This window comes from Brachyistius frenatus, unplaced genomic scaffold, assembly GCF_029030835.1.
Source record: "Brachyistius frenatus isolate BFR_SWC_R1_liver_20210118 unplaced genomic scaffold, ASM2903083v1 Contig_28, whole genome shotgun sequence".
Classification (NCBI taxonomy): Eukaryota; Metazoa; Chordata; class Actinopteri; family Embiotocidae; genus Brachyistius; species Brachyistius frenatus.
Window position 1 is genome coordinate 1124797 of NW_027210627.1, and position 20827 is coordinate 1145623.

Below are 20827 nucleotides of genomic sequence, written 5' to 3' on the forward strand. Positions count from 1 at the left end.
AACAAGTGGCTGATTGTTCAAGTCATCAAAATGAGATTAGCGTGACGGCAGTGGCAGTTCCAGGGTGTGCTGTACTGCTGTGAACACGGAGTGGCTGAGCAAATATGTTCAGTCATCCTTATCCAGGCAAATAAAAAGCCTGTTTTGGTTATATTAGCAAACAGGTGTGTAAAAAATTAAGGTGGCAAAACAAAATATAACCGCAAGACACTGCTGACCATGCACAAAAATCTGTTTTATTTTTCCCCTCACAAACACAGGATACAATATGACCTGTAATGTGTCTCTTACAGCAAAGTTATAAGTCATAATTTCATGTCAGAAAATCAAAGCAAGTTCACAAAATCAACATTTTTGAGAATATAAATGTATTTTAAGCTGTAAAGAAACTTTATACTGTAAAAAAATAATGATAAGATCGGACGATGAAGCTGTCTAAGTCACAACTGGTCCTCGTTTCTTTTGTCATCTAGTCGGAGTCGCTGCTGCAGGAGCTGCTGGAGGACTACAAACAAACAACAGACAAAATGAGTCGATGAAGCGCATAAGTAATCTAGAAAAACTGATGTGAAGCTCATATTATGAATGTTTGTCCAATTAAATATGAGAATGTAAAAATCTTTCAGGTCTTTACTGAAGTTTTGAAAATATTTGATGAAAAAAAATGCAGCATTATTGAGATTTCCTGTCATTTATAAGCTTGTCACAGTTTGAATTTGCAGTAAAATCCAATATTTGGAAGAAACATGCAGTGCCCTCTCACCCCATGGCAGTCCTTTCCTTTCTTGTGACAATGGCCATGCTTGTGACCATTCTTGTGCTTGTGCTTGTGCCCATGTCCATGTCCATGTCCGTGCCCGTGTCCGTGTCCATGTCCATGTCCTTGTCCATATCCGTGTCTGTGTCCTTGTCCTTGTCCGTGTCCGTGTCCAAACCCAGGGGCGGGTCCATACCCGTACCCAGGTGCTGGTCCGTGTCCGTGGTGGCCTCCGTGTGGGCCGTGGGGCTGAGGAGGGCAGACCTGTGGTGGGACAGAACCTGGAGGACAGTGAGGGTAACCCCCCGGCATCTGCTGAGGACGGCCGGGGTACCCGGGTGGATACTGGTTTCCTAAATAAAAGGAGACGAGTCAGCCATGAATCAATACTCACAATATAATGCATATTCAGTTTGTTACTTACCTTGGTTGTGTCCGTACATTTTAAAATGTCTGATGAAACTACAGATTCTGAAAGTGAAAAAAAAAAGAACTTTAAATACAAAAGCTTTCTCACATGTATAAAACTCAACGGTCTCAGAGGTGAATTTATTGTGTCCTGGAGAGCAGATCTAAACATGCAGCTGTCCCCTGCAGGTCCTTCTTATGGGCAGCTGCACCTCAACCTGAAGCACCTGACATCATCAGGGGCTGCGCCTGAAGTCCCATCACTTGTGCTTTGTGTCCGACATGGGGGTGTGTGTGTGTAATCATTAATGTACGGTCAATATGGACCCTATATATTCTTCTATATGAAGACACCCACCCACATACCAACTAATTTGTTTGCTTTCTGTTGCCGTTTTTTATTTTTTTTATTTTTTTTTTACCTTTTCTTGTGACAAGTCTAATAAAAACTACTGACCTTTTTCCTTTCCTCCTTGTATTTAGAAATGTTTTAATAATTTGCAGCATCGGAACAAATTAAAAAAATCTGAATTCCTGGAGTCATTTGTCATTACTGGGAGAGGCAGCCCTCTGCACATATCGGCAGTCAAGAGGACTCTTATCTGACACAACTTAATGTTTCCAAGCTTTAATAGGACATCAACCACAGTTTCCAAGTGCACAATACTGTGCAAACACTTTAGTTTTTTATCATCAGTTGCCCAAACACCACTCACTGGGGTTAGGCCAGAAGTGCAACATGTTTCAAAGATTAAAATGCATTATTGTAAGACCAAAACTATCACAAATGAATGGTATGCACGTGATAAAAACTGGATCATGTGATTGTATTAGGAGCTGCAGGGTGTGTAGTGAAAAACACTGCTTAACAAAGGTCAGATTCAACCTCACCTCGGTAAATAATGATAATATAAATACTCACTGATCGATAAAGCATACAGAGTAACATGAGAATCATCTGAGGTCCAATTAAATAGAGAATAAAGAGGCAAAACTGCCAAGATATATATATATATATATATATTTTTTTTATTCTAAACAGATAAAGATTTATGTTGTATAACATTGAAATTGATAATCATCAAATACAGACACAATTAACAACAAGCCTGTTGCTTATTCAGATTATTAAAAGCCTATACTGTGTTAACACAGATTTATTTCCAAAGTCATTTTCAGAAAAGTTATGGTTGAGTTTGAGGCTGGAGATGTGATATACAGTGTATGTTCCTACTTGGAAATGTTTAATACTTCATTCAAGGCAATACATTGTGTGACCACTGAACACAACTTTAACAGGTTTAAAAATAAGCATTTGATATCCTGAAAGATGGAAACAAAAATAACACAAGCTTTAAAATGTAGGTGGTTGAATAAACTGATGACGGTTGTTATGAGGATGAGCGTTCACATGTGGCAACTTGTCTTGTTTGTCTTCGCGTCCAGAAGTTGTCATCTAGTCCGAGTCGCTGCTGCTGGAGCTGCTGGAGCTGCTGGAAGACTGCAGCAAAAACACACATCATTATTTAATGTAGTGATGATATGTCAATCAATTAGACGATCTATCATGGAAATTCACGGTCTAATCATATAAATAATTATACTTTGAATTAACAAATGCAGTGCTGTGTTAGGTAATCATTGTATTTACTGATTGTTTTCTTGGAATGATTAATATATTTTTTGATCGAGGAGTAATTTACGAAAAAGAAGATTTAATTTTGATTTAGTTGCTATTTTTTTGTTGCTACCCATGCCATGTGCACTAATGCATCCCCATACCATCAACGATTCTGGCTTTTGAACTGTGCGCTTAAAACAAGCTGGATGATCCCTCTCCTCTTTAGCCCAAAGGAAGCTGCGTCTATGATTTCCAAACAGAATTTCAATTTTCAGACCACAAGACAGTTTTTGTCCATCTTAAAGGAGCTCGGACCCAGAGAAGACTGCAGCGTTTCTGAATCATGTTCTGTAGATACGTGTTTTTTTTCTAGCAGTTGTGGATGCAGTGTTTTTCGGAAAAATTCCTGAGCCCATGCAGTGATTTCCACTACAGATTCGTGTGTATTTTTAATGCACCGAGGGCCCGAGGATCACAACCATCCAGTACAAAAATTCGGCCTTGTCCCTTGCGTGCAGAAATTTTCCAGATTCTCTGACTCTCTTAATGATTTTATGTACCATAGATGATATAATCTCATTACGTTAAGAAACATTATTCTGAAATTGTTGCACTATTTTCCCACGCAGTCTTTCAAAGAGTCATGAACCTTTTCCCATCTTCACTGCTGAGAGACTGCCTCTCTGGGATGCTCTTTTTTTTTTATACCCAATCATCTGTAGCCAATTAACTTAATTAGTTGCGAAATGTTCCACCAGCTGTTTTTTCTTTTAGTATTACACAACTTTTTCAGTCTTCTGTTGACCCTGTCCCTACTTTTTTGGAATATGTTGCTGCCATCAAATTCAAAATTAGCATATATTTTTCATTAAACAATAAAATGTCTCAGTTTCAAAATCTGAAATGTTGTTTTTGGTCTATTTTCAAAAAAATATTGGTTTACATGATTTGCAAATCATTGCATTCTATTATTTTTTTTTACAGGGTTGTATTACATGTCATCATTTGATCCACTTTTAGATACAATAGATAGACAACAGATGCAATAACATACAATAACTGTGCATTGTTATGTATTTAATAATTTAATCTTACCCCATGACACGTCTTTTCTTTCTTGTGACAATGGCCATGCTTGTGGCCATGCTTGTGCTTGTGGCCGTGTCCATGTTGCCCATGATCATGTCCATGTTGACCATGATCATGTCCATGTTGCCCATGATCATGTCCATGTTGACCATGATCATGTCCATGTTGACCATGATCATGTCCATGTTGCCCATGATCATGTCCATGTTGACCATGATCATGTCCATGTTGCCCATGATCATGGCCGTGACCATGACCATGTCCATGTTGCCCATGACCATGTCCATGTTGACCATGATCATGTCCATGTTGCCCATGATCATGGCCGTGACCATGACCATGACCATGACCATGTCCATGACCATGTCCATGATCATGACCATGATCATGGCCGGGACCATGACCATGATCATGGCCGGGACCATGACCATGATCATGTCCGTGGCCAGATCCACAACCTCCATCTCCCTGACCTCCATGTCCTGAGTGAGGAGGACATTGCTGGGGTGGGCCGGAGGCTGGAGGACACTGGTTTCCTAGTCAAAAACAAATGTTTTGCATACAAAGTTTTCAGTTTGTACACAACTGATGTCCATTGTTATTACTTAAGTTTCTATAATACATTTTTACAATAAAAAGTGAAAAATAACAAAAGATATGTAATGTATTTACCTTTGTTATGCCTGTCCATGTTCAAAACTTTTAGATCCAAAACCTGAAATCCAAAGAATTCAACAGAAGCCACCTCTTAACATAAGCAGATTAATTACTTTTTTGTCAGCAGTTGTTAAATCTAAAAGACTGAATTGTTAGAAAGAAAGCAACCGCAGTTCACTGTGTAAAAACAACCTGCTTTGCTGAATGTTACCAAACAGTACAGGTCAGAAGGATTGCACCAAAAGAATTATGAAAAATATGTCTCGTGACTGTATAAACACAAAGCTACAACTTATTAGAAGGGTACAGCTTACATATCCTATATATATCTTGCTTTTTGCCCTCAAAAGGCCCCACAATGTCCCTGTGAACAGATTTATGTCCTCACAACACGAGTTACACAAGTACACACACAGTTACAATAAAAACTGTTATGGTAATTATTCCTAGATAGATGGAGAACTTACTTTGTGCTCGAGTGCAGATCCATGGTTGTAGCAGTCAGCTGGTTCTGCCTTTATACTGCATGAAGCCACACCTTAATCGACAAAAAACCCCGGTGCTCGTCATTAGGGGCAGAGCCTGAACTCACAACTGTTTCTGTGAGGCGCCCCCTCCAGGAAACAGTAATTTCCAACCCACTCACATCATTAAAAAGTTTAGATTAAATTGATCCTGACCGATTCAATTGCGGGTATATCATACTAGATCTGTGTTTGTTACAACCACTATGAAGCTGCCGTGTGAAAGGATTTGAAAATGCCATAACCTGGCACCATTTAGTGGTATTATAAATAATGATGCTGTAGCAGGAAGCAGTGCACATCATCGTCACACTCAAACACTGATTCAGCTGTGATTTCTATAAAAAAAAAAAATATATATATATATATCTACTGACAAAACCTCCATCAGAGAAATTTGATATATTTTATTATGACACAACAATTTGAAACAAAAGTTAATAATTTTTTTTTTTTAAAGCAACAAGTTGACCTGAATTCACTGTCTGAAGAGGAAGAAAAACCCAAAATATCGCTGTCAGAATAAAAGATGTTAAAAAGAGAGTCTGTCCATCTTTGTTTTCACTTTGATATTTATTCCCTTCAAACAACCAGTTAGAGCCAGTTAGAGTGTTTTATATCTTCTGACAAAATTTTGTTTACATTTCCAATATTACAAATGCGTTTTTCGTAAGGATAACCAAACATTAGGTTAAAATAAAACAGATGATTGCATAAAGTAAGATGAGAAAGGTTTCCGGATGGTGAACTTCTCCAGAAATCTCCGTCTAGTCGGAGTCACTGCTGCAGGAGCTGCTGGAGGACTGCAGGAGGGAACAAGAGACAGGAGCTATGTGATTCTTTAGATCATCCGAAGACAATTACCAAACTGATTTTAATCCTTGTTAATTACTCTTGTGTCTACTTTGAACTTGGGAGTGTAAAAATAACTATTTGTCTTTCAGTTTTAGTATTTAGTATTTCAGATTTCAAGTTGAAATGCAAAATAATTTTTGATGTTATGTTTTATGTTATGTTATGAGTCTTACCCCGTGACAGTCCTTTCCCTTCTTGTGACATTTGCCGTGCTTGTGGCCACGTTTCTGCTTGTGTCTGCGCTTCTTCCCTCCATGGCAACCACCATGATCATGTCCATGTCCATGTCCATGGCCATGTCCATGACCATGGCCATGTCCAGGTCCATGTCCATGTCCAGGTCCGTGTCCATGTCCAGGTCCGTGTCCAGGTCCGTGTCCAGGTCCGTGGCAACAGCCATGCCCCTGTCCATGTCCAGATCCATGGCAACAGCCATGCTCCTGTCCATGTCCAGAGCCGTGGCAACAGCCATGTCCCTGTCCATGCCCATGGTTTCCTTGACCACAGTGTCCTCCTGGAATAAGTCGTTAATGATGATTAAGGACATTTAAATGACAGATGTGTAATATTTAGTTGATAAATGTAAAGGGAATAAAAAGAAACAACAGCAACTGTTATTTACCGTGCCCGTGTCTGTCCATTTTAAAACTTCAAATCATGAAATCCAGATCTCTCTGAGTACACAAATATCTGTTCATAAAAAAAAAAAAAAAAGATTAGATAAAACTTTACAACACATTGAAAATGCAGAGATGCAGTTAGTAAGAAGTGCTAAAATGTCAAAATTACACCATAAAACAACCATTATTTTTCACTAGTGTTTCCTATTTTTCAAAGGTACAGAGGTGGTGAACTTACTGTGTCTAGTGCAGCTTATCGACAGGTGCAGCCGTCACCTACTGCTCTTCTTGTGTGAAGCCACACCCTTCAACCTAACCTAAAGTCTCATATCATGAGCAACAGCTGACGTCACCATCAGATGTTTGTTTTGCCAGGGTACAGCATGTGAGAGTGGCACGTACATACTGATAACACTGCATTCAACTTTTTTATAGTCAGGTCTTTTATAATTGCAAAAGTTAATATAGAAAGCAGAATAATCTAATGACAGAGAGCGGTTGTTTTCACTTAATAAATAGCCATAAAAAAAAATCATGTCTGTTTGTCTGGAATCCGTTTTTGTCTTTTATAACAGGAGAAAAACAAAATCAAAAAAACTTAATAAAACCTTATAACAAATACATGTAGTGGAGTAAACTGTATTTTACATTTAACATTTTTTTAATTGTTATACTACCATTACATGTTGTTCTTTAAAACTGTTATAGTGACAGTAGCCTGAGGTTCAGTGTTATCAATTATTTATTCTCCAGTCCTCTGTGTGTTTGATGAACCAGTTTGTTTTCTCATACTGAACCTAAATGTGATGTTATCAGGAGACAAAACCTGTATTCAATCTTCTGATCGCTGAGGAAAGGCATTCAGTTTGAGCTGTTTATTTTCTTTGCCTGCCCACACACTCAAGTCTCTCATCACCTATCGCTTCTGAAGGTGCTTACGTGCGTTCACACATCAAGTAAACTGGACAATTGCAGACCATATGTACTGTATATGTATTCTCTGAAACAAAGCTGTCTTTTGTCAACATCACAAAAAAAATCTTTATAAGCAACCCTGACAGAAAAAAACTGTTTATCATGTTTTCCACTTGGTGGTCACGTGATCACATGTAGGACACATGTTTACCAGATGTTGCAACATATGATAATGAGGAAAATATGTGGAAAACACATGTGTTTTTTTGCACGTGAAATTCATGTTTTGTTTTGTTTTTCTGTAAGGGAAGTTATAAATCAGTTGCAAATCTTTCATATTATTAAAAATGTTCCTTTTAAAAGTCCAAGTCATTTTAAAGTGTAGACCTATTAGGAGACTATTCAATCTGGGTTTGCAAGCCGTGGCTTAAGGGTCTCTGCTTTTGACTGTCAAGTCCAGTCTTTAGGAAGTCACATCTCGTCTCAGGTCAAGTCTCAAATGTTCTGCCAGGTGTTTAAGGAGTCATGTTAGGCCTTTACAAGTCTCAAGTTAATTCTTCAGGGAGTTGCATCTTCAGGTCGAGTTCTCGAGGTTAGTTCATTGGGAATAATGTCTCAAGTCATAAGGAAGTTTAAACCAACGTCACAAGTCAAGCAGCTTAAGTCAGACCTTCAGAAATAACTGATCAAGAGTCAAGAGTAAGGTCTGACATAAAGTCTTTAGGAAGTCACATGACAAACCTCAAGTCAGGCTTGTATGAAGTTAAGTCTTAGATTTACCAAAGTCTTTGAGGCGTCACTTCTCAAATGTTAAGCGATATCTTGAAGGAGTAAATTCTCAGTCCTAAAGTCAGGCCTTTCAGGGGTCACTTACACTTCAATTAGCAAGTTAAAACCTTCAGGAAGTCAAGTCTGAGGTCTCACATCAAGTCTGAAGGTCAAATCTCAGTTCTAAGGTGTCTGCTCTCAGGTTTAGACGTCTTCTGGGCTTAAATCGTCATTTTCGAGATGATTACAACTCCAAAGCGTACAACGTATATCCTGCACACGTTGTACACTACTGTACAATAGTTGTAGGCACTTCAGATTTTAAACCATCCTGCAGCACCACCAGCGATTCATCTGATTGGTCCCACATTCATTCTGCAACATGGCAACAAGCTCAAACATCCAGGCAGAATTATGTGTGCAGAAGAAGTTTGCAGTTCTCCAAGATACTGAGAGCAAGGTTCCTGTCAAGTACCTTAAAAAACTTGTGTATGTAATTTAAAGTGTCGTCACACCTGGTAGTGATTTATTTTGTTTGCAGTTCACTCTGTATAATATGAAATTGCCTTTATTTTTAGTGTTAACCTTTGGTGCAGTGCTGCACACACCTTCAAATATCCGCCTTAGAATGACAGGTGAGTTTCTCATTTTTTCCATTCAGTTAAGGTTGTGAAAGACTCTTGTGCTACTGGTATGTTATTTAGAGTTGGGTGGGGATTAAAAGTCACTTTCTTATCAGTCATTTGTTGTGCATCAGATTCTGAACAAACATAAGGATACAAAAACACAAGTTCAACTGGTTGCGTAGCCTCGTTTTCAAGCACAGGATCTCATCAGTGCTGCGACCGAGGTGACTCGAAGAGAGCTGCTGCAGGTCGGCTACCCATCTCTGCACCTCCGCAACCCAAATAAACATATCTATGATACTCCTGTGATATTTAAAGACGCTCAAGTGTACATTGTACTTTTGAGTATTTTCATACAAACACACCTTTTAAGGAAATAAATTATCCCACGACCACAACTTCCACTCCACTTTTCAGGTTTGTCAATAACAACTCGGTTATTCAAAGGGCAAAAAAGACTGTTAGCTCTCCACAGAAGGCACCAAGATGTAATGAATATCAGAGCCTAGCTAAATATACTGCACAAAGTCTGACAAGTCATAAGTCTAAAAAAAAAAAAATCATTCTGAAAGTCTTCAGAGCTTGTAAACGTCAGAGGTGAGAGATTGTTCCACGTTTGAACACTCTGCTTCTCCTCCTCCTCCTGCAGCTGCTGGACTGACACCTAAAGCAACACCAAAGAATTTAACAGTAGAGTTACAGCTGATAAATGTTGGTGTGTGCAGAACCAGGCGGTGCATGGCGTTGTTGAAGAATGCCTCCACTCTGCCAAACAACCGTGAGTAAAGGCTAAAACATCATGAGGCATACCTGCCCACAGAGAGAGAAGTCGGTTGTGAAGGCCAGGCAGCAGTTTTCTGTGTCGTGTTGTTAGGAGCTAATATGTATTAATAGAAGTAGCAAAGTGTCTGGTGAGGAATTTCATTTAAAAATGCAGGAATTTCTTTAATTTCCGAATGTACTCCGCATTTGATGCTTCCGTTGGACCAAAGAAAAAAAAAAACAACAGGTGAAGAAAGGCAAAATGTAAATTTACTGGAGATTTGATCAGTTTAAATCCATCCAATAACATAGAAAAAGTATTTATTCCAAGACAAAAGGGATATACAGTAAGGCTGCGCGGACATGAACGCGTTTCCTTTTTGAGCCAGAGCACATTAAGGAGCAGATTATCAGAGGGTTTTAAGGCGTAGCTCTGCTGGGTGCTGGAATGTCAACATAGAAAGTAATCCAAAGAACAAAACGTGAGATTTTATCTGATGGATTCACCTCTGAACAACGTGTCCCTGATGCACATTCATTACGTCAGTTCAGGCGTGCATTGAATGTCTGTGAGGCAACTGAGTCGTTTTCTCAGTGTGACGTCGTGTTGAAGGTCGTCACAGCTTGACCTTGCCAGCGAGCGGACTGCTGGGGTACCGTGTCGAGAAGCGGCCGAGGGTCCAGACTGGGAAGACGTTTCTGTAGGAGGTGTAGCTGATGGCACAGCTCTTGTTGAACACACCGGCAATGTTCTCCTGGGGAGGGAAGGACAAGCACACATTAAGGCTCCCATTCTAGTTCAGATTATAATCAGATTCATGTATAATGTAATCAGCTGTATTTAGGGCAGCGTTCAGGAGGATTTTTTTTTTTTTTTTCTCCATGCAATTAATGTGCACATAAATGTGTTTTTTTAATTGTTGTTTTTTTCATTAATACTTTCATTTAGAACGCAAATATTACGCCGTGAAAAGCCGCGCGGTATTTTTTCTGAATGAGTTTTCAAACCACAAAAAAATGGCGTCGACCAATCAAGTCGAACGGCATGTGGACTGGCCCTCAACTCACAATGACAATGGCAAACCGGTTTATAGTTTGTGTCTCTTTTAACCCCGTTTCATACAAAAAGGGACACACAAATTACAAAGATAATGATCTCAAAGAGAATATATGGATGGAAGTTTATGTAGTTTACTTTTAGATGTCAGAGTTGGTAGTAAACAGGCAACAGTGTCATCACAGGTTTGGCTAATGTAAGCTAGCTGGCTAATACAAAAAAAAAAAAAATGACAAAGACACAAAAATGACAAAATAATGATCTCAAAGACAACATATAGTATAGCATCATCAAACAGCAAGGCCACCAGGATAGTGAGAAGTTAATGTAGTTCAATCAAATAAGGGAGGAACTCTGTAGATATTTACCTGTGCTCTGCACAAAGTAACATAAAACACTGGAGCATAAACACAGCACACATATCTATCCTATCTTTTACTCACAGGTGAGTATTTTGCAAGTATAAGTCAAGTATAATCAGAGTATACGATATGTAGAGTCACCTGTGGCCAGTCTCCGTTGGGCAGCTGCTTGTCAACCAGCAGCTGGACTCCTCTCTCAATGGCCTGCCTGTCAGGATGCCTGGTTATATACACACACAAGAGAGTCAGAGGAGTTGGAATAAAGGAACTTTGTTTGGATTTAGTACAAGTCATTTTGATTAGATTTCATTTTAATGATCAACAACTGGAGGTTCATTTTGTAGTCAGGTGAATAAACTGTATAACACAACATGCGTTTAATCAAAACCAGTGACAAATACAAAAAAAATTTAAAAGAGCATGTAATCAGAATGTTATAATCAATAGGAACTGTTCATTCTGTCCCGACTGTGTTCCCTTGACAGATGTGTGAACGCATGCTGAGCAGCGCTTTACCTGACAGCCAGGAGCCCTAACAGAGCCCAGCAGGTGTTGTGGATCTGAGCAGCGCTGCTCTGAATGTAGCGCCGCTGCTCGCACGACTCAAAGTCTTCCCCCCACCCTCCGTCTGACATCTGCCGGTCCAGAAGGAACTGACAAGCTCTGCGCACCTCTTCACACACATCTCTGCTCACAAAGAACACAAAAGACGATTCTGCATGAAGGTCAGGAGTTAACAAACTTCCGGCGTTGATCAGTAGTTTGCGTTGAGTGTTCGGAAGTCTTACTCGTCCTCGTAGACGTGACCGGTGCAAGCGAAGGCCTCCAGGCCGAACCATATTCCGTACGTGAAGCAAACTCCCCAGGACCTGAGAAGAGAAAGACTGAGCATGACCCGTCGATTAGATCAAATATCAGGTCGTGAGATAGCGAGGTGATGGCTCACCCCTCCCAGGATCCATCAGGCCTCTGCACCCTCCTGCAGTACTCCAGCCCTCCTCTCAGAGTGGACCTGAAGAAGAAACAGAGAACCGTTTTACCTTCTCCTCTTCACTCTTAAGAGTTTCATCCTGAACTTGAACAAGAACTGAAAACTATTTAACAATAACAAACTATATTCGTATAGCACCTTTCATATAGGAAATGCAGCGAAGTGCTTCACAGCAAGAAAATTACATGCAGTGTTTCACATGAAAACGGATCGAAAGGAACATTTTAAAATGTAGAAAAGAAATAAAAGGCATGAGAACAGATCAAATGCATCAAATTAAACACAAATAGAGTTAAAATAAAGACATGTATTTATTTATTTAGGCAGAAATGTGTGCTTAAAGAATTTGAACAGCTGACGAGAACGACACCGTGTTTTCCTGGGACTTCATACCTTATCTCCTCAGGCCGGTGATCGGGGTAGACCTTCTGGAAGTGCCTCAGAGCCTGCATCACCGCTGAGGTACACTCCACGTAGGTGTAATCTATCATGATGTCACCTGTTTGCGAGTGAGAGCGAAAAACCAGTGAGACAGAGAAAAAAAGAGGGGGCACAGTGATACGGATAAACACACATTTCACAACACACACTGCATCCTCTTTTTCCCCTGTGAAAAAGGATGTTGAACTTTTTGCCCTTCGGCATCGTATAGGTCAGATTATTGCCACATACCCAAAACGCAATGGAAAGAAAAAGTTTCCATCCTCTACATGTTGAAAGGAAAACAGACTGTCATGTTAATACTTGGTTCTTTGTTCCAGATCTACATATTTGCAGGTTGAGTCACAGACAGTCCTGGCAGCAGTAAACTTAACTCCTCCACAGGACTGTTTCTGTGATACAGAGAAATCAATGTCATGACATTTTATGTCTTGATTATGTCTTCATTTTCTCGCAGAGTGATTTTGATACAGAACATATCTGGTGGTGAAGTGCATGAACGGGCTTACCGAACACCTCGGAGGGGTTGAGCAGCTCCAGGAGTCTCCCTCCTCGCTTCGTTTCATATGTGGCAAATCCACCGTCTGTGTTTCTCATGTTCAGCAGCTACAGACAAAAGACAGAATGAGTCCAATAGCTGCACCACCACCACCTCCTACAACCAGAAACCAGGGAAAACACTGCTACTGTGGTTTTATTCCTATTTTTGTGACCACCAGACAAAAAACGTGTCAACACAAACAGCTCTTTTAAAAGACAGTCGCCACTGAGCACAAACTAATGATGATATGTGTTTTTGTCTCTGCAGACTCACCACATTGACAGCGTCGTATAGTCGCTCTGAGGCGACAGGCTGACCGATGGAGGGACAGAGCTCCTGCAGCAGCATCACTGACTTCAGACCCTCTGCTGTGCAGTCAGCTACGATCCATCCACAGTCGCGGGTACTGAAGGGGAAGCCTCCCTGGCAGAGGTGGATACACAGATATGCAGTATACGTACGAGAAACACACACACGCAGAATAGGCTGTTTTATCATTTTATTGCGGTTGGATTTGAGTCTTTTTTTTTAAACAATATTAAGAAGTAAAGTGTAACATTAGTTGTACCTTGTTCATCTGTCTGTAGTACTTCTGGTATTCAGGAGGATTCTCGGATATCTGTAAAAGTGGAATAAAAAAATAATTTGTACCAAAGTACTGGATTTCTATATTACGCAACTTTAAGATGAATGAATTATTCCTTAAAGATTATGAAAGTTTTGTCAACACAGCGCATGATGCACTTTAGAAGTTCGTATTGTTTCCACCGGTGGATGAAGTCCATGTTTGCTGTACCTGTGTGATGGTGAGAAACTGATGGGCATCACGAAGGCACTCCGATAGTCTGGGGTCATCCTGGGCTCCTGCCTGCGAGACCACCAACACAAAACTTTATAATAATCAGCGACACGATACGTTTCTGAGACAGCGTTTCAACGATCTCGGAGGAAGTCGTGACGATAGTGATACTTCTGAGCTGTGTTTGACACAATTTGGAGTAATTATCATCTTAAAAATATTGCCAGTACAATTCTTTTTGTGTGAGGATGATGCAGAAATACATGCATAAAATGTTTCTCCGCTTGGTTGGAATTTTGCAATAATCTCCTCACCGGTCTGCCGGAAAAGACTGCAGCTCAACTACAGCTTTTACCGGCAGGAAAGAGTAAATCTCATCACATTACATCCCTTCTCAGATCTCTGTAATACGTGGCTGCTTTCTTGCATTAAAAACCATGTGAGCATGAGTGGCCCTTTGTTCGGGTTACCTCAAGGAAAGCCTGAACAGCAAAGCAAGTGTCCCAGAGCTGAGATCCATTCGTCCCCTGTGTGGAACAAAAAGGACGAAACTCAACTCAGTGGATGCACCGACACTTGTGACACTCATAATACACTCATAATACAAAGTATGAAACCAGCAAGAAGACTAAAAGGATGTTATTGGAAGGTTAAAAGTTCATTTTAATCTCCTTTCATTGAGAAAAAGCAGCATTTCTACTCTTTCAGAAAACAAGAACAGGCTTTTTTTTTTTTTTAATTATGGAGGTAGACTCCAGTGCATAAAGAAAAATGAATAAGAAAATACATTATTTGTAAGTCCAGAGCGTTTCTAGATTGAGCACCTCAACCGTTCCTGAACACGAGTCTTCAGGAGAAGACAAAACGTGGAGAGAGCAAATTCTCACCTGCATTTTCATGCCATCTAATCCCAACCTGGAACACAAAGAACATATTGTTAGTGTATCAGTTGTAGGTAGGTAGGTAGGTAGTTATTTTATTAATCCCCAAGGGGAAATTGTTTCGCTACAGCAGCATACAGGAAAGCAATAAAATAATAATAAAATACATGTATACTTTTGATTTTGGTATACTTTTGATATGATTTATTACGACCGGATGGCCTGTTTTCTACACGTCATATGTTGGAATATCCAGCTGAAGTGCTCCACAGTTTTACTTGAACATTTAATTCTGATTAAAGATGGGAAAGAGTTTTTTTTAAATTTTTTTTAAATGCTCAAGACTGACTGACCAGAGGTAGTCTGGGATCCGGGACACGTGCTCCTGAAAGGCTGCAGAGGAGGGACCGTCTACATACCAACGAACCAGCATATTGATGGTCTTGGAGATCTGAAGAGAATGGGCGGCACTTTATGTTCACACACTCTGTTTCTTTTACAAAGCACGATTTGAAAATAAGCTATGTTGTCGTGCTTTTTAATCACATCTGGTTTTAGTTTCATCTGTAAGCTGTGCACTCTGTGCCTTTTTTTGTTTCTGGATGCGTGTATCTAATCGTTACCGGCCCGATGCTGATGGACTTGGTGAAGCGGTCGTCGGCCTGGATGTGCTCGTAGAGCTCTCCGACAGCCCGTCCTCTCAACGCGGCGCTGTGGTGAGCTTCGTACACGTTCAACACCACTGCAGGGGAAACAGGAACAGAGTCACAGGGTCAGGGAGGTGATTCACGGGGAAGCCTGTTCTTCGTGCTTACCGATGACAAACCACTTCTCTTTACTATTGCATAAAAACATCCTCTAATCCCACAGACACGCCCATACGCGTTTTACTTTTCCATGTCTTGCTCGGTTGCCTGTTCTTGTGAACTCTGTGTGTCATAAATTACCTTTATGGTAAGTTGCGTAAAAAATGAACTTTAAAAATACATAAGCCAATATAAATACAGAAAAAAATTCTGTTTTGCAGCTACGTGCCTGCATGAAGGTAGTGGTTCATTATATATATATATATATATGGTACATAGTGTGTGGCTCATACTCACTGTAGGCGACAGTGAGCAGCGTGCTGTGAGGTGTGTACATGTCACAAGCTGCCACGTTGTTCCTCTGAGCAGGCCAGTTAATGGTGGCGTAGTCCTGGACGTAAAGCTCCTGGAGAACAAACAGCAGGACATACGTATACAGGATACATATTCAGTGCATAGTGAAGCATATAATTTATAGTCAGATAGAAATTATACATGCAACTATATTGTGAGTGGTAGAAAAGAGAAGGAGATCATCTGTTCGGCAGAAGGAGCAGCAAGAATTGTGTAATAAGATGCTTTCATGGTACAAATTACTCACTGAAACAGTAATATTCAGTTATATTCATGTACTCGCTGTGTCTCAGAATTCAACCAATCAGAAAGCTCAGTGTTTGCAAACATCAACATATCCCATCCCTCCAAGAGGAGCGTGGAGTTTGAGGTTTTAAAGAAAGTTGTTGTTCTGCAATCTGAATCCTTCACCTGTCACATCTGTACTTTGTATTCTGTGTTAAACAATAAATAAAGCGGCGTGACACGCAATTTCCTGCTAGTCTGTGTCTTTGTTTTGGATATTTTGTAGAAGTTATTGAAGAATGAAAAAGCTGCTTCACAGAAAAGGAAAGTTACACCCCCTGAATACACTGATGTACAAAAGGAGAAAGATGAATGGAAAACCTGCAGAGCCAATAAGTGGAGAAACAGAACTAACGTCTCCGTACAGCTCATCAATCATCACAGTTCCCAGATCTGCTCCTACAGTGAGTGAACACAGACGTCAGGTCCTTAGACTTGTAGAAAATGACAAGGAGCATTGATGCATCCATCTGTATAGTATCAGACTGGGATGTTCATATTGATACTGCGCTTTAAGTGTCAATAAAACATCTGACGTTTACTGTTAGTAGTGCTGAAACAATTAGTTAATTTAGTAATATTTAAGGAAATTTATCAACAGAAAATTAACTGGCAAGAATTTTGCCATCGATTAAACATTTAAGTGCCAAATATTTGTTCGTTCCAGCTTCTCCAGCGTGAAAGTTTGCTGTTATACTCTGTATCATATTATTGTCAAATAAACATCTTAGAGTAGAGACCTCGGATTCGGCATTTTCGACCTTTCTTTGAAATTTCATTGCCAAAAAAAAGCTTAATGAAGCTTGAAAATGAAAACATAAATAATCGACAGATTAATCAATAAAGAAAATCATCCACAGTTGCAGCTTTAAGCAATCATTTTTGACTGTGTGATGATGTCATGATGTTTTTAGCAAAGGGAAGTAAACCCAAGGACCTGGGAATGAAAAGTACACTTTCAGAGTTTACTTTGACTTGTGGCTGTAACGTTAACAAACATGGCGCCCCCTGGCGGCACAGCGTGGCTTCATCACCTGTCTGAGGCTGAGAACCAGCGGGTCCTCCTCCGCAGCCAGCCTGACAGCGTAACAGTAGCTCATCGGGAGGTAGACCTGCCGACAGTGACACCACAGGGTGGAGGGGTGGGCGGGCGTCCAGGACGGGAACAGCCTAGAAACGGACCAGAACACATCGTCTTCACACGTTCCTCTTCTGTCTTTAACAACTGATCGCGCACAAGTCAGTGACATCACATAAAACAGCGGAAAAAGTAAAAGCATTTCCGAACTGGTGGTGCAACACAATTTAGTTTTTTCTTCTGGATCTTTTTTCTGTATATTTATATGTTCACTGTGTTTGAACATCCAACTTACCACATCTCTGGCAGCAATGTGTTCATTCCCTCCCAGCTGTACACATTTAAAATGGCCAACCAGAATTTACCCCATGAAGGAATCCCAACTGCACCACCTGCATGAAAAAACATACAGCGCTTCAGTAAACTGCTAATAATAATTAAAAAAAAAACTCTGACGGGGTTCAAAGCATTGACCATAGCTCACATTAAATTAGCAGGGAATAAACCTTTTATGAAACACAAAGCAGTAACTCGTATCCCATCGAATTTGGACATTTTGGGACAGAATTAAGTTTCTATATCTGTGTTTTACTAGTGATCACTGCAGACTGCGTGTGACTAAATTAATATTTGTGTTTGTAATTTTCACTTCATCGCTCCCGACCTTTGCTGTGCAGGTTGTTCCTGGCACGAACCAGATCGAGGTCATCGGGATCGACTCCCAGGATCCTCAGCGAGGTGTAACTCAACGCTGTGCCGAAGACAGTTGACTTATCTTCAACGTGTCTGCAGAAAAACAACACACACACACACACACACACACACACACACACACACACACACACACACACACACACACACACACACACACACACACACACACACACACACACACTATGTGTATGTGCATCAGGGAGTCTCCTCCATCTTCTGCAAAACTTTCCATACATAGTAGGATTTTTACTCATCTTATCTAATGCATAACAACTTGGTCACAGACTGATTGTTGACACTGAAGCCCGTCTACTCCTTTTATAAACAAATCCTAAAAGTATGAGATAAAAAGCAATGCGATCATCATCACTGCAACATCTTCTAAATTTTGACAACTTATTATTATTATTATTATTATTATTATTTTCTGCTGCATGCTTGATGTTTATAACTGCTCGTAACCTCTATGATAGTGGCCTTTACTGTCAGTGGGACTGTAGCAGTCCAGACAGACAGCCTGTGGTCAGTCTGATTTCTGATTTAGAGTAGAGGCTAAGTGAAATTTACACCCTCAAACATTAGAAACTCATTAGGAAGCCTTGTGGTGTTTCAAACCAGCTTCAAGCTTTGGCTAAAGTCAGCACAAATATGTCATCATCAACTATTGCCTTATATCTAGCATACTGATTTTAATTGTCTCACACTGATAGACTTTTATGTATTGTACTTATTAATTTAATGCATATGCTGTTTTATTTGTTGTTATTCTTTTGTCTACCTGCCCTGGGACAAGAGAAGCACATTAGCTACTAGTTAACACTGGTACAATTACTTTTAACTTTACACTGTCTCTACAATAAATGAAAAATAGAATAATATAAGAAATATACATGGATGACTGTGTTTTTTAAGATTCGACCATTTAAATATCAATTTTCAGAAATAAGATAACTAAATGTTGTAGAAGCATCAAATATATGCACATTTTTCTATTTTTTTTACCTTAGCTACAACAGTCTACTCCAGGGACCTACTGCGCTACTAGAAACATGAAATGATCTTACAGCAGAAGCATCAGTGTTACAGCAGGAGTTGACATCAGAAGATGAGTGATGACTTACAGACCCCAGCCTCCGTCCGGCAGCTGAACCGAGCGCAGGTACCGCACCATCTCCTTCTTCCAGGCCTCGGCCAGAGGGATCTTCGCCACATGGCACGTGATCAGGAGACCTGGGAGCCGCGAGCCAAACAGAGACGGACACACAGAGGCACGGTGGTGTTATGAAATCCTCAATCGCTTGCTGTTAAATCGAACAGCTCCTCCTGCAAATCCTGTTTTCATCCTCATATATTATCCCATTTAGTAGATGTGGAAGCTCCTCTTGATGTCAAAAAAGTGAATATTTTTACGTCTAATTCAGGTAATCTCAAGCGGTGTGGATTTTCGTGTCTTTTAAAATGTGCCCAGACCAATTTAAACAGTCACTACAGACGTCAGGTGTGTAATAGGAGGACGTGGAGGAGGACGTCTTGACTCACCTGGCAGCAGGAAGAGAGGTCCTCCGTAGTCCCCGGCCCAGTGGCCGTCCTCGGCCTGGAGGTGTCTGTAGAAGCGCATCCCCTTCAGAGCAGCATCCACAGCAGAGCGGGCGGCTGGGGAGTCGGACACAAACGTGCTCTGTGGAGAAAATTAGTGATTAGAAATCAGGAAGATACCGTCCACCTCAGTTCAAATATCGAAGCCGTTATTCGACGCTAAAGTTAACTGGTAACAGAAGATGATTCCCACCGTGTCCAGGCCCAGTGAATGGGCCTCCAGCATGGTCTGCCGTCTGTCTGGGGTGTCCTTATCGTCCACGTAGGACCAGGTCTGTCTGCCCTCGACATTCGTCAGCCTCCAGCGGCTCAGATCTGTGGCCGGCTCCGTCCTGTACGGCCCCCCTCGCCTCCGCAGGTGCCTGGGAGGGACAGAAAAGAAACAAGAAACCCTCATTGTGGAGTTGATGCTTCAAAGTCTCAGAGCAAAGGGGACACCATGTCAGGCAGGTGGTTTTAATGTTGTGGTTCATTAGTGGGTGCACTGTCGGTGAAAAATGGAGGGACGGTGTACAAAAATGGCTGTAATTCAAAATATTTTCTTGTTAAACCTCTTGAATTGAAGCTGAAAGTCTTCATTTCAATCACATCTTGATTGATCCATTTCAAATCCTTTGTACAGCTGCAAATCTACAAAAATGGAGTCACTTATGGACCCCACTGTATTTACAGAGATGATACAGTACATACATGTAGTTATACCGCCTCCATATTGAGATATGAATTAGTTAAAAGGAATAAAATGTCATTCTATCATGTGGAAATAGTGATTAAACTTACATAACTGACTTGAAAACACATTTACACACTGCAAAACTAATGAAATAATCAAAAGTGTAAAATAATTATATAATTTGATTACTGATGCAACGCCGCGTAGGCAGCTATTTCATTTTGTAGCTACTTCATCTGGAGCTACGTTTACCTAGTTTATGGCTTAATTTGGGTTGTTTTAACTACGAAGGTGTCAATTAAATGAATTAATACATAAATAATAATAATAAATAATAAAAAAAGTGTCGTTAAAAATGAGAAACCACATATTAACGCTGCCAAATGATTATTTAACACCACTGCAGGACATTAGTTCTGGCGACATGAGTTAAAAAGACAAATACTTACGTTCCCTCAGTCATAGCTGTGACATACAGAGCTGAATGCTCCGCTCAACCACATGAATGAATTTATTTTCAGGTGCTCTCGAAGCTCCGCCCCCTCTGCTCTTCAACGGGAACTGTAGTGTTTAGAGGTACGCTCGCTTCTCTGGCAAGCTGCAGCAGGACTGCATTTCCCAGCGGACCCTGCGGCGCCGTCCGAGGA

At 40.5% G+C, this 20827-nt stretch overlaps 2 protein-coding genes across 2 annotated transcripts; both read right to left on the reverse strand.

Annotated features, from left to right (window-relative positions):
* Nucleotides 1-469: 469 nt before the first annotated feature.
* On the reverse strand, nt 470-1200 carry LOC138620989 (proline, histidine and glycine-rich protein 1-like). The gene is made up of 3 exons (XM_069698703.1): nt 1182-1200; nt 764-1110; nt 470-505 (listed from the first exon to the last, which is right to left on the reverse strand). The coding sequence occupies exons 1-3, from the start codon at nt 1198-1200 to the stop codon at nt 470-472; spliced, it is 402 nt and encodes a 133-aa protein (XP_069554804.1).
* An 8706-nt stretch (nt 1201-9906) lies between these two features.
* Nucleotides 9907-20719, reverse strand: lss (lanosterol synthase (2,3-oxidosqualene-lanosterol cyclase)). The gene is made up of 22 exons (XM_069698798.1): nt 20630-20719; nt 19701-19869; nt 19451-19589; nt 19033-19141; nt 17862-17983; nt 17493-17589; nt 17154-17289; nt 15778-15886; nt 15298-15416; nt 15028-15125; nt 14681-14708; nt 14264-14320; nt 13791-13862; nt 13563-13613; nt 13268-13417; nt 12963-13059; nt 12406-12511; nt 11968-12033; nt 11810-11890; nt 11538-11708; nt 11163-11241; nt 9907-10357 (listed from the first exon to the last, which is right to left on the reverse strand). Exons 1-22 carry the CDS (start codon nt 20641-20643, stop codon nt 10220-10222), a joined length of 2208 nt encoding a protein of 735 aa, XP_069554899.1. The 5' UTR covers nt 20644-20719; the 3' UTR covers nt 9907-10219.
* Between the last annotated feature and the right edge of the window lie 108 nt (nt 20720-20827).